This window comes from Procambarus clarkii, chromosome 20 (genome assembly GCF_040958095.1).
Source record: "Procambarus clarkii isolate CNS0578487 chromosome 20, FALCON_Pclarkii_2.0, whole genome shotgun sequence".
NCBI classification, from domain to species: Eukaryota; Metazoa; Arthropoda; class Malacostraca; order Decapoda; family Cambaridae; genus Procambarus; species Procambarus clarkii.
In genome coordinates, this window is record NC_091169.1 from 28,485,579 (window position 1) to 28,500,249 (window position 14,671).

General features: G+C 47.4%; 2 protein-coding genes across 2 annotated transcripts; both read left to right on the forward strand.

Moving 5' to 3' along the window:
- The first annotated feature begins 461 nt into the window (after positions 1-461).
- LOC138366639 (uncharacterized) lies at positions 462-7,298 on the forward strand. Its single transcript, XM_069327820.1, has 5 exons — positions 462-999; positions 2,926-3,203; positions 3,398-3,548; positions 5,254-5,547; positions 6,462-7,298. The coding sequence occupies exons 1-5, from the start codon at positions 933-935 to the stop codon at positions 6,734-6,736; spliced, it is 1,065 nt and encodes a 354-aa protein (XP_069183921.1). The 5' UTR covers positions 462-932; the 3' UTR covers positions 6,737-7,298.
- Positions 7,299-12,002: 4,704 nt separating this feature from the next.
- LOC138366779 (uncharacterized) lies at positions 12,003-14,132 on the forward strand. Its single transcript, XM_069328060.1, has 2 exons — positions 12,003-12,075; positions 13,675-14,132. The coding sequence occupies exons 1-2, from the start codon at positions 12,003-12,005 to the stop codon at positions 14,130-14,132; spliced, it is 531 nt and encodes a 176-aa protein (XP_069184161.1).
- The last annotated feature ends 539 nt before the right edge of the window (positions 14,133-14,671 follow it).

The following is a 14,671-nucleotide window of genomic DNA, read 5'->3' on the forward strand; positions in this document are numbered from 1 at the left end:
TGGAAAAAGTTCAAAGGTATGCTTTGAACTTAGATATGCTAAGGTATGCTTACAACAAAATTCTAAGAGGAATCGACATGGTAGATAAAGATATTAACGCGGTGGTACGCGAACAAGGGGACACAGGTGGAAACTGAGTACCCACATGAGCCACAGGGACGTTAGAAAGAACTTTTTTAGTGTCAGAGTAGTTAACGGATGGAATGCATTAGGCAGTGATGTGGTGGAGGCTGACTCCATACAAAGTTTCAAATGTAGATACGATAGAGCCCAGTAGGCTCAGGAACCTGTACACCAGTTGACTGACGGTTGAGAGATGGGGCCCAAGAGCTGAAGCTCAACCCCCGCAAGCACAACTAGGCAAGTACACATACACTTGGATCAAGGAAAATATATGCCCAATCTGTTAAGGCAAGAATACTTATCAGCGTAACGTTTAGACTAAGACAGTTGATGACAGAGCGAGATCCTGCCGTGGCGGGACGTCCTGTCAGTGATAGTGCCTACCGCGACGGTTGGCAGTAACAACGCAGCCGTAGCACTGTCTGGCACACCCGGGTAGTTACTGGTGCCAGTAGTGTTGTCTGGTCCAGTGGTGGAATTATTCTCAGGACCAGTGTCAAGTGTCCAGACCAGAGTCTTCACAAGTACTCGGACCATTGCTACGACCAGTTCCAGGACCACATAGACCAGAGTCTTCACAAGTACTCGGACCATTGTTAAGACCAGTTCCAGGACCACATAGACCAGAGTCTTCACAAGTACTCGGACCATTGCTAAGACCAGTTCCAGGACCACATAGACCAGAGTCTTCACAAGTACTCGGACCATTGTTAAGACCAGTTCCAGGACCACATAGACCAGAGTCTTCACAAGTACTCGAACCATTGTTAAGACCAGTTCCAGGACCGTTGGGTGGACCAGACAGGAGCATGAGGGCGACCATCACACTACTGGTGGTGGTGGTGGTGGTGGTGGCGTCTCAGGAACCGTCTCCTGGTTAGTGGTGTCTTTGTATATCTATGTATACTCCCCGGAATGTTTTAACAGAGCAGGGTTAGCTCCTGGGCTCCGCCTTTCAGCTGGCGGTCGCATATTACAATGGCTCCCGACCCCCTTGTTTCATATCATACCTGCTCTTGAAGCTATGTATCAAGTTATATCGTAATATCAAGTTATCATCAACTACTTCCGCTATCACCTCATTCCACTTGTTCATTGTTCATGCTGAACCCTTAGGTTCTGTTCACTGTTAATGCTGAACCCTTAGGTTCTGTTCACTGTTCATGCTGAACCCTTAGGTTCTATTCACTGTTCATGCTGAACCCTTAGGTTCTGTTCACTGTTCATGCTGAACCCTTAGGTGCTGTTCACTGTTTATGTTTAACCCTTAGGTTCTGTTCACTGTTCATGCTGAACCCTTAGGAAATGTTCACTGCTCAATGCCTCTGCTGGCTGACAAGGTAACTGGTTGACTGGTTATATGTAATTTCATTACATATAATGTAATGGAATTGTTCTGTTTGAAAATTATCATGTTCTTGAATAGAAGGTCAAGTCCAAAGGTTAAGTCCAAAGAGACTGTGAGTTCTGGCAACGTCCAAACAGTCTCTCTCTGTGGTTCAGTGCACAGTTAGTATACATCGGTCCTATGCACAGTTGGTATACATCGTCACTGTGCACAGTTGGTATACATCGTCCCAGTGCACAGTTGGTATACATCGTCACTGTGCACAGTTGGTATACATCGTCACTGTGCACAGTTGGTATACATCGTCACTGTGCACAGTTGGTATACATCGTCCCTGTGCACAGTTGGTATACATCGTCACTGTGCACAGTTGGTATACATCGTCACTGTGCACAGTTGGTATACACCGTCACTGTGCACAGTTGGTATACATCGTCCCTGTGCACAGTTGGAATACATCGTCCCTGTGCACAGTTGGTATACATCGTCACTGTGCACAGTTGGTATACATAGTCCCTGTGCACAGTTGGTATACATCGTCACTGTGCACAGTTGGTATACATCGTCCCTGTGCACAGTTGGAATACATCGTCCCTGTGCACAGTTGGTATACATCGTCACTGTGCACAGTTGGTATACATCGTCCCTGTGCACAGTTGGAATACATGTCACTGTGCACAGTTGGAATACATGTCACTGTGCACAGTTGGTATACATCGTCCCTGTGCACAGTTGGAATACATGTCACTGTGCACAGTTGGTATACATCGACCATTACTATATTTCCCCAGACCTTAGCCAAACAGCTTCAGGTCAGGTGTTGGTACAATCTATAACAGTATGGTGTTGCCATAACAGTATGGAACAGATATACATGTTGTTTATGTGTTATACTCAATTTCTATGTCAGTTGGAATATAACCAATCACAGGCAAGTAGGCCTCTGACGTCATGCCAGACAGAGGAGCATCAGCCATGCTCCCAGCAGCCTCAGTTCTCCTCACAGACTCAGAGTAGGTGGACCTCGGCTGGCCAATTATACACCTTGTTGTCTCGGTTAATAAATATACAGAAGCGACTACTGTGTCTACATTTAACCCGAACAAGGCAAACGAATACTGGTAGCAGCAGTGGGACCCAGAATTTTTTTTCTGGAAACGTTTTTCTGGAACATATATTCATGGTGTATATGAACATGTATACATGGTGTTCATGAAACAGATATGCATGGAGTTTAAGGAACAAGTATTTATTGTGTATATGAAAATATTCATGGTGCATATTGAACACTTATGCCCTTCTCTCTCTCCCCTTTATCCTTCTCTCTTCCTTCTTAATTCTCTCATCCCCTCCCCCTTTCCTCTATATTCTCCTGTCTTCCCCTTTATCTTAACGTCTCCTTATTATCCTCCCTTCTACCACTCCTCTACTTACCTCAGCTGTCTCTTCCACAGGTCATCCTCCGTGCCAGGCCTATACCACCAGTAACGAAGTCAGGATACCTGTACCAAAGGACCTGAAAGAGCTGGACTTGTGGTTCAGCTTTCAGGAACGTGAGTGTGAGGTGTCCATCGCTGTTGTGACCAACACCAAGGGAAAACAGTCCGGACCCTTGAAGGTTAACATCAAGGAGCGACACCACACACAGCCGATCCATTTCTTTGGCAGCTCCAGTAGCCACGATGAGGACAATACCAGCTGGTGTAGAGTCCGGCTGACACAGCCAGTAAAGGTAGGTCAGTGTGACCTTCCCTCTCCTCTCTCTCACAACACCAGCGTCCCTACAGTCCTGGAGCCTCTTGGTCAACATTATCTTGCCTTAGAGTCACTAGATATTTATATATATACACAATATTGACCCTCGTAGAGACTTGTGAAGAGGTCACACTGAGTGAATGTTAGTGACCTGTTGTATTGTTGTTGCAGGGAGTGAACAACTCCAGACTAACAGCAGCGGGTCACTGCGGGAACAACAGGAAAAAAGAAGAGCAGTACACAGATGACGACGTGACGGCATTGTTGGTGAAGACAAATAACAACATTGTCTTCAATGTATGTCCAGTCCCACCACACCCAGGTCAGTATAACACTGTGACAGCCAAGTCCCACCACACCCAGGTCAGTATAACACTGTGACAGCCAAGTCCCACCACACCCAGGTCAGCATAACACTGTAACAGCCAAGTCCCACCACACCCAGGTCAGTATAACACTATGACAGCCAAGTCCCACCACACCCAGGTCAGTATAACACTATGACAGCCAAGTCCCACCACACCCAGGTCAGTATAACACTATGACAGACAAGTCCCACCACACCCAGGTCAGTATAACACTGTAACAGCCAAGTCCCACCACACCCAGGTCAGTATAACACTATGACAGCCAAGTCCCACCACACCCAGGTCAGTATAACACTGTGACAGCCAAGTCCCACCACACCCAGGTCAGTATAACACTATGACAGCCAAGTCCCACCACACCCAGGTCAGTATAACACTGTGACAGCCAAGTCCCACCACACCCAGGTCAGTATAACACTGTGACAGCCAAGTCCCACCACACTCAGGTCAGTATAACACTATGACAGCCAAGTCCCACCACACCCAGGTCAGTATAACACTGTGACAGCCAAGTCCCACCACACCCAGGTCAGTATAACACTATGACAGCCAAGTCCCACCACACCCAGGTCAGTATAACACTGTGACAGCCAAGTCCCACCACACCCAGGTCAGTATAACACTGTAACAGCCAAGTCCCACCACACCCAGGTCAGTATAACACTATGACAGCCAAGTCCCACCACACCCAGGTCAGTATAACACTGTGACAGCCAAGTCCCACCACACTCAGGTCAGTATAACACTGTGATAGACAAATACATGTCAAAGATGAAGCAGCCAGCCAGGGAAGGGGCTGACCAGCCTCCACCTTCCCTCAGTACAGGACAGACAGTGAGGGGAGACGCCAGGCAGCTCCCCACCACCCACCGATCACTGCTTATTACTCTATGATCTTATATATGAAAGCCTAAACAGGCGAAGAGTCATTATGCATTTATACATTCGCTTACGAATCATTTACATTTTCAACAATCATGGCGGGTTTGTTTACATTTATTAAACACTTTATTGCTTCGAAACTTTACAATCTATGGTTATTATTGATGTAAATGTAAGCCGTCATGGTTGAGGAAAGATGAACAGGTTTCGTTATTGATTGCATAAATGGTTGATTATTCTTGGCCCTGGCAGGACAGCAAGATCTTGTTTAAAACCATAATAAAATAGGTTGTGTTATCATGCTGGGCGTTAGGTGTTGGGAGCAGGATAGCGGATCCTGGAAAGTATAAGGTAATGGACAGGTTGTAGTGGTGTGGTAGGCTAAGTTACTATTCCGATTCCTCGTCTAAATTGTCTAAAAACCCTCGTCTAAAAACAAAATTAGTGTTTTTATCCCCCTTAATTCAATATTAATTCAATTCAATATTATGTGAATAATATCCTGTTTTCTATAACAATCTATATTTTGTGATGGCTATAATATATATTGTTTCAGTGTACTCGGGAGTGATTAAAATATCCATTTTATTCCTAATTCTCCTGTAATTTCTGTAATATTCAAATATGAAGAATATAATTTAATTTCTTTACTTTGATAATGTCTTAAATTTGCTTGTAATAATTTTATGTAGCCAGAGATAACTAGTCTTGATGAGCTTAGCAAGCAAGCAAATATGTTTATGTTAATGGTGTAATTAACATTTCGAACATATTCAGTCTGCCCGACAGGAACTTGGAGGCCTCGGGGTAAATCCCGCACTGTAGAACCACCTGTGTCCAACACCCCACAGTGTCCCATAGTTTGTCCTGACCCGCCACCTGAGTCAGGCATCCCAAATTGTTCCACAGCTTGCCCTGAGTCGTCAGCTGTGACCTCAGTGCCTAGCTCAGGTTGCCCTGACCAACAGCAGCAGCAGCAGCAGCAGGGGGCCACGGTGGTGCTGGGCGTCCTGCTGGGCGTCTGTCTGCTGGCCTGTGTGGCCCTCGCTACTGCTCACTGCTACAACAAAGGTGATCTCCTCTTCTCTTGTCTGCCTGTCTGTCTCTGTCTGTCTCTGTCTGTCTGTCTGTATGTCTGTCTCTGCCTGTCTCTCTGATTGATGGTGTGTCTGACTTCAGGGTGAATAGTTGCACACCACAGCATATCAGATAACACATCCGTCACACACCACGACACATCCGTAGCACACCATGACACATCTGTAAAACACCATGACACATCCGTATCACACCATGACACATCCGTAACACACCATGGCACATCTGTAACACACCATGACACATCTGTAACACCCCATGACACATCTGTAACACCCCATGACACATCTGTAACACACCATGACACATCCATAACACACCATGACAGATCTGTAACACACCATGACACATCCGTAACACATCATAACACATCCGTAACAAACCACGACACATCCATAACACACCATAACACATCCGTAACACACCACGACACATCCGTAACACAATATGACACATCCGTAACACACCATAACACATCCGTAACACACCATGACACACCCTTAACACACCACGACACATCCGTAACACACCACGACACATCCGTAACACACCACGACACATCCGTAACACACCACGACACATCCGTAACACACCATGACACATCCGTAACACACCACGACACATCCGTCACACACCACGACACATCCGTCACACACCATAACACATCCGTAACACACCACGACACATCCGTAACACACCACAACACATCCGTAACACACCACGACACATCGGTAACACACCACGACACATCGGTAACACATCATGACACTTTCCTAACACATCACGACACATCCGTAACACACCACGACTCATCCGTAACACATCACGACACATCCGTCACACACCATAACTTATCCGTAACACGTCCCTCTTCCCTTTATTTCCAGCTTCCTTCAGAGACATGATGGCTCGGTCACCCTTCCAGTTGAGCACCAGCAAGCAATTCCTCTGGCCATCACGAGGCACTAACAATCAGAGTGCCAATCAGGATGCCACTCAGGGTGCCAATCAGGGTGCCAGTCAGGATGCCAATCAGGGTGCCAACCAGGATTCCAATCAGGGTGCCACTCAGGGTGCCAATCAGGGTGCCAGGCCTGGAGGTCGGGCCTCGGCACACGACAGCGAGAACAGCCTCTACGGTGCCACCATCGATCGTCAGTGACGCTGTTGGAGATGACGAGGGAACGATTGTTTGTGGGCCCCTCCCCCCCTCACTGTAGGTTGGTGAGGGGCCCTCACTCTCACTGTAGGATGGTGAGGGGCCCTCCCCCTCACTGTAGGATGGTGAGGGCCCCTCCCCCCCTCACTGTAGGTTGGTGAGGGCCCCTCCCCCCCTCACTGTAGGATGGTGAGGGCCCCTCCCCCCTCCCTGCAGGTTGGTGAGGGGCCCTCCCCCTCACTGTAGGTTGGTGAGGGGCCCTCCCCTCACTGTAGGTTGGTGAGGGGCCCTCCCCCTCACTGTAGGATGGTGAGGAGCCCTCCCCCGTCACTGTAGGATGGCGAGGGGCCCTCCCCCTCACTGTGGGATGGTGAGGGGCCCTCTCCCTCACTGTAGGATGGTGAGGGGCCCTCCCCCCTCACTGTAGGATGGTGAGGGGCCCTCCCCCCTCACTGTAGGATGGTGAGGGCCCCTCCCCCCTCACTGTAGGATGGTGAGGGCCCCTCCCCCCCTTCACTGTAGGTTGGTGAGGGGCCCTCCCCCTCACTGTAGGTTGGTGAGGGGCCCTCCCCCTCACTGTAGGTTGGTGAGGGGCCCTCCCCCTCACTGTAGGTTGGTGAGGGGCCCTCCCCCTCACTGTAGGTTGGTGAGGGGCCCTCCCCCTCACTGTAGGATGGTGAGGGGCCCTCCCCCTCACTGTAGGATGGTGAGGGGCCCTCCCCCGTCACTGTAGGATGGCGAGGGGCCCTCCCCTCACTGTAGGATGGTGAGGGGCCCTCCCCCTCACTGTAGGATGGTGAGGGCCCCTCCCCCCTCACTGTAGGATGGTGAGGGGCCCTCCCCCTCACTGTAGGATGGTGAGGGGCCCTCCCCCTCACTGTAGGATGGCGAGGGGCCCTCCCTCTCACTGTAGATTAGTGAGGGCCCTCCCCTCTCACTGTAGATTAGTGAGGGCCCTCCCCTCTCACTGTAGATTAGTGAGGGCCCTTACTCATCAGTATAGATTAGTGAGGGCCCTCATTCATCACTATAGATTAGTGAGGGCCCTCCCCACTCACTGTAGATTTCTGAGGGCCCTCACTCATCACTATAGATAAGTGAGGGCCCTCCCCTCTCACTGTAGATTAGTGAGGGCCCCTCACTCATCACTATAGACTAGTGAGGGCTCTCCCCTCTCACTATAGATTAGTGAGGGCCCTCCCTCATCACTGTAGATTAGTGAGGGCCCTCCCTCATCACTGTAGATTAGTGAGGGCTCTCTCTCATCACTGTAGATTAGTGAGGGCCCTCCCTCATCACTGTAGATTAGTGAGGGCCCTCTCTCATCATTGTAGATTAGTGAGGGCCCTCCCTCATCACTGTAGATTAGTGAGAGCCCTCCCTCTCACTGTAGATTAGTGAGGGCCCTCCCTCTCACTGTAGATTAGTGAGGGCCCTCCCTCTCACTGTAGATTAGTGAGGGCCCTCCCTCTCACTGTAGATTAGTGAGGGCCCTCCCTCTCACTGTAGATTAGTGAGGGCCCTCCCTCATCATTGTAGATTAGTGAGGGCCCTCCCTCATCACTGTAGATTAGTGAGGGCCCTCCCTCTCACTGTAGATTAGTGAGGGCCCTCCCTCATCACTGTAGATTAGTGAGGGCCCTCCCTCATCACTGTAGATTAGTGAGGGCCATCACTATAGATTAGTGAGGGCCCCTCACTCATCACTATAGACTAGTGAGGGCTCTCCCCTCTCACTATAGATTAGTGAGGGCCCTCCCTCATCACTGTAGATTAGTGAGGGCCCTCCCTCATCACTGTAGATTAGTGAGGGCTCTCTCTCATCACTGTAGATTAGTGAGGGCCCTCCCTCATCACTGTAGATTAGTGAGGGCCCTCTCTCATCATTGTAGATTAGTGAGGGCCCTCCCTCATCACTGTAGATTAGTGAGGGCCCTCCCTCTCACTGTAGATTAGTGAGGGCCCTCTCTCATCATTGTAGATTAGTGAGGGCCCTCCCTCATCACTGTAGATTAGTGAGAGCCCTCCCTCTCACTGTAGATTAGTGAGAGCCCTCCCTCATTACTGTAGATTAGTGAGGGCCCTCCCTCATCACTGTAGATTAGTGAGGGCCATCACTATAGATTAGTGAGGGCCCTCCCTCATCACTGTAGATTAGTGAGGGCCCTCCCTCATCATTATAGATTAGTGAGGGCCCTCCCTCATCACTGTAGATTAGTGAGGGCCCTCCCTCATCACTGTAGATTAGTGAGGGCCCTCCCTCATCACTGTAGATTAGTGAGGGCCCTCCCTCATCACTGTAGATTAGTGAGGGCCCTCCCTCATCACTGTAGATTAGTGAGGGCCCTCCCTCATCACTGTAGATTAGTGAGGGCCCTCCCTCATCACTATAGATTAGTGAGGGCCCCCCTCATCACTGTAGATTAGTGAGGGCCCCCACTCATCACTGTAGATTAGTAAGGGCCCTCCCCTCTCACTGTAGATTAGTGAGGGCCCTCCCTCATCACTGTAGATTAGTGAGGGCCCTCCCTCATCACTGTAGATTAGTGAGGGCCCTCCCTCATCACTGTAGATTAGTGAGGGCCCTCCCTCATCACTGTAGATTAGTGAGGGCCCTCCCTCATCACTGTAGATTAGTGAGGGCCCTCCCTCATCACTGTAGATTAGTGAGGGCCCTCCCTCATCACTGTAGATTAGTGAGGGCCCTCCCTCATCACTGTAGATTAGTGAGGGCCCTCCCTCCTCACTGTAGATTAGTGAGGGCCCTCCCTCATCACTGTAGATTAGTGAGGGCCCTCCCTCATCACTGTAGATTAGTGAGGGCCCTCCCTCATCACTATAGATTAGTGAGGGCCCTCCCTCATCACTATAGATTAGTGAGGGCCCTCCCTCATCACTATAGATTAGTGAGGCCACTTGTCAACACTTTCTAAGAATAAGGACACTTATCAACACTTTGTATTAGTAAGAGCATAGTATTCATCACGCTTTTACCCATCACCTTACGAAACCTGTACATCTTACACCCATCATGCCGGCTTTGTTTACATATACTGCACAGTTTACGAGTCTCAACACTTCACAACCCAAGGTTATTGTTGTTATAAACAACCTCGTGGCGCCACCGAGCTCATATATTGTTTAATAAAAGTAAACAAGGCCGCCATGATTGTGGAAAGATGGACAGGTTTCGCTAGTGGATGAATCCTGCTCCAGAATTCTTTGAAAATATTAAGTTTGTTTTTATTGTGATATAATTCCTTGATTGTAACTGTAGCATGATATTTAATATTAATAAAGATTGCTTTATTGTTGCTTGTCTGTTGCCTTGATGGACACGTTCGTGTTGACGGACACGTTCGTGTAGACGGACATATGATGTGTTGTGAACTTTACATTAGGATGTGTTCCCTTCCTGTTAGGATAATGTTATCACGACACACACACACACACACACACACACACACACACACACACACCATGGTTTAATCAGAGATGTAAGCTAGCTAAGGAGCTAAGTACAAGGGCGTGGGTAACTAGAGAAATAAGAGGACGCTAGAGAGCAGAGAAGGATACCAAAGTGCCAGGAATGAATAAGTTAGGGTGAGAAGAGAGACAGTTGCACTAACGTCCCACGTAATAAAAGTATTTGAGAGAGTGGTCAGGAGTCAGGTCACTAGATTCATGGAAACCAATGACCTCCACAACCCAGGCCAACATGGATTTAGAGTAGGAAGATCATGCCTCTCACAGCTACTTGACCATTATGACAAAATCACTGAGGCATTAGAAGAAAAACAGAATGCAGATGATGTATACAAAGATTTTGCAAAGGCATTCGACAAATGTGACCATGGAGTGATTGCACACAAAATGAGGTCATTGGGTATAACTGGTAAAGTAGGGCGCTGGATACTCAATTTCCTGTCGAACAGAACACAGAGTAACAGTCAATCAAGTAAAATCGAGTCCGAGCGCAGTTAAAAGCTCTGTACCTCAGGGTACAGTCCTTGCACCACTGCTGTTCCTTATTCTCATATCAGATGTAGACAAAAATACAAGTCACACCTTCGTGTCATCCTTTGCAGATGATACAAAAATCAGCATAAAAATTACCTCTGCTAAAGACATTGAAAAACTACAAACAGACGTTAACAACGTTTTCGATTGGGCAGCAGAAAATAACATGATATTTAACGGTGATAAATTCCAGGTACTCAGATACGGCAAAAATGAGGATCTGAAACATAATACAGGGTAAAAACACAATCGAATCTGCCCATAGTAGGAAAACAGCATGTAAAGGATTTGGGAATAATGATGTCCGACGACCTAACGTTTAGGGAGCATAACCAAGCAAATATTGCGACAGCCAGAAAAATAATAAGATGGATTACGAGAACCTTCAATTCCAGAGATCCCATCACAATGGTTGTACTCTTCAAGTCACTTGTGTTGTCCCGTCTTGAGTACTGCTCAGTACTCACTTCCCCCTTCAGAGAAGGAGAGATTGCTGAAATAGAGAGAATACAGAGAACATATACGGCACGCATAGACGAGATAAAGCACCTAAATTATTGGTATAGTTTCAAAGCTCTCCAAATGTACTTTCTAGAAAGGAGACGAGAGAGATACCAAATAATATACACATGGAAAATACTGGAGGGACAGGTCTCAAATCTGCACAGTAAAATAACACCTTGCTGGAGTGAACGATATGGAAGAAAATGCAGAATAGAACCAGTGAAGAGCAGAGGTGCCATAGGCACAATCAGAGAACACTGTATAAACATCAGAGGTCCGCGGTTGTTCAACGTCCTCCCAACGAGCATAAGAAATATTGCCGAAACAACCGTGGATATCTTCAAGAGAAAACTAGATTGGTTTCTTCAAGGAGTGCCGGACCAACCGGGCTGTGGTGGGTATGTGGGCCTGCGGGCCGCTCCAAGCAACAGCCTGGTGGACCAAACTCTAACAAGTTAAGCCTGGCCTCGGGCCGGGCTTGGGGAGTAGAACACCACCCAGAACCCCATCAAGCAGAAGGGCAAAATGAAAATGACATATCATGCAAGGCAAAGACTCAACCTAAATTGCTGCACAGCCACATCAGGAGGAAAACAACAGTGAAGGAACAAGGTAATGAATCTGAGGATAGGGGCAGAAGGATTCACTACAAACGAAAAGGAAGTGTGTGAGGAACTCGATAAGAAATACCAGGAGCGAAAGAATCTTGTAACACAACATCAGAATGACTTGTCATCATGCAGGGATGACAAGTCATGCCTCACAGGATTCATTGAATTCTACGACCAGGCAACAAAAATTAGGCAAGAAAGAGCAGGGTGGGCAGACTGCATATTTTTGGATTGCAAGAAACCCTTCGACACAGTACCACACGACAGACTAGTGCACAAGTTGGAGATGCAGGCAGAAATAAAAGGGAAGGTACTCCGTTGGATAAGGGAGTACCTAAGCAACAGAAGACAACGAGTCAGTGTGAGGGGTGAGGTCTCAGATTGGCGGGACATCACCAGTGGGGTCCCGCAGGGGTCAGTCCTTGGACCTATACTATTTCTGATATATGTAAATGATCTCCCAGAGGGAATAGACTCGTTCCTCTCATTGTTTGCTGATGATGCCAAAATTATGAGGAGTAGTAAGACAGAGGAAGACAGTGTGAGGCTACAAGATCACCTAGACAGACTGCATGAATGGTCCAACAAATGGCTACTACAGTTCAACCCGAGTAAATGTAAGGTAATGAAACTAGGCAGTGGAAACAGGAGGCCAGACACAGGATACAGAATAGGAGATGAAGTACTTAATGAAACAGACAGAGAGAAAGATCTAGGAGTTGATATCACACCAAACCTGTCTCCTGAAGCCCACATAAAAAGAATAACGTTTGCGGCATATGCTAGGCTGGCTAACATCAGAACAGCCTTCAGGAACCTGTTTAAGGAATCATTCAGAATCTTGTATACCACATATGTAAGACCAATCCTGGAGTATGCGGCCCCAGCATGGAGCCCGTACCTTGTCAAGCACAAGACAAAGCTGGAAAAAGTTCAGAGGGATGCCACTAGGCTAGTCCCAGAACTAAGAGGCATTAGACAGATTTTTTTTATTTATTAGGGGAAAAGCGCCAAGCCATTACGAGCTTATAGCACTGGGAAGGGGTCAGGATAAGGATTTGGGATGGGACGAGGGGAAAGGAATGGTGCCCAACCACTTGGACGGTCGAGGATTGAACGCCGACCTGCATGACGCGAAACCGTTGCTCTACCGTCTACTCAAAGTGGCTGGGTGTTAGTTACGAAGAAAGGCTGAATGAAATGCACCTAACGTGTATTTGTTTTGAATAACGGCTCAAGAATGTTTGTTTCCCCCCCCTCCTCCAAGTGCTATATAGTCGTAATGGCTTGGCACTTTCTTCTGATAATTAAATTTCCTTCCCTTCCCCCTTCCATCTCCATGACAGCCACGACAAATTCAAAATGAATTGAGCATGATGGAAATGATGTTTTTATTGGTTTGTCCTAAAATGTTGCATAGTACAATTATTTTTTTAAGTTTAGGGGGTTTAGAAATATATTTGTGATGATTTGATGATTTCAGTTAAATTTGACCTTTAAATCCAAGCTGGTCGCCGATATTTAGTTGGGAACATGTGATTTTTTGAAATTGTAATACAGGTTTCATACGAGATTTAAATCACAGCGCTGTTCGTGTAGAGCTGAATTATGAACAGTAAAAATACAACAGAATTTGTCTCGTAAGACAAAAGGTTCCATTTTGACGTTAATGGCACACAAACAGTAGCTCTCAACGGCCACACAAGTACTAGAAAACACTGAAGAAAACCGGTACATTACGCTCGAACATTGTGCTTTCCTTAATATAAAGTTTAAATTATTTAACATAAATAACTTCCAAACAAGACACATCCACCGAGGAAGGAACCTTCCTTCGCAACGGTCACACATCTACCGAGGAAGGAACCTTCCTTCGCAACGGTCACACATCCACCGAGGAAGGAACCTTCCTTCGCAACGGTCACACATCCAGCGAGGAAGGAACCTTCCTTCGCAACGGTCACACATCCAGCGAGGAAGGAACCTTCCTTCGCAACGGTCACACATCCAGCGAGGAAGGAACCTTCCTTCGCAACGGTCACACATCCACCGAGGAAGGAACCTTCCTTCGCAACGGTCACACATCCACCGAGGAAGGAACCTTCCTTCGCAACGGTCACACATCCAGCGAGGAAGGAACCTTCCTTCGCAACGGTCACACATCCAGCGAGGAAGGAACCTTCCTTCGCAACGGTCACACATCCACCGAGGAAGGAACCTTCCTTCGCAACGGTCACGGAAGGACTGAAAATGACCTCAACTAATATTTCTCTCTAACACACACACATCCTGAGGTGTGTGCGTTAGTAGATATGATAGAGGAAGACAGGTCAGTACATTAGACAGCGGGCAGGTAGAAAGGCGGGGTCCTAGCAGTCCTGCAGGCACACATAGCAAACACACACACACTCATATAATTAAGAGTCGGGACCCAAGAGCAGAAGCTCAACCCCCCGCATGCTCAACTAGGTGAGTACACAAGTGGTTGTATGGTGCCTGTATCTTATCAAGAAACAAATCAACAAATTTGTAAAGGTGCAAAGACATGCAACCAAATGGCTCCCGAAACAGAAAAATAAGAGCTTCGACGAGAGGCTAGAGGCATTAAATAATCAAAACTAGAAGATAGAAGAAAGAGAGAGGATATGATCACTACGTACAAAATAGTAACGGGAATCGACAGAGTTGATAAGGAAGAATTCCTGAGACCTGGTACTTCAAGAGCAAGAGGTCATAGATTTAAGCTAACAAAGCTGCCGAAGAAATATAAGAAAATTAACTTTCAGAGAGTGGTAGACAGTTG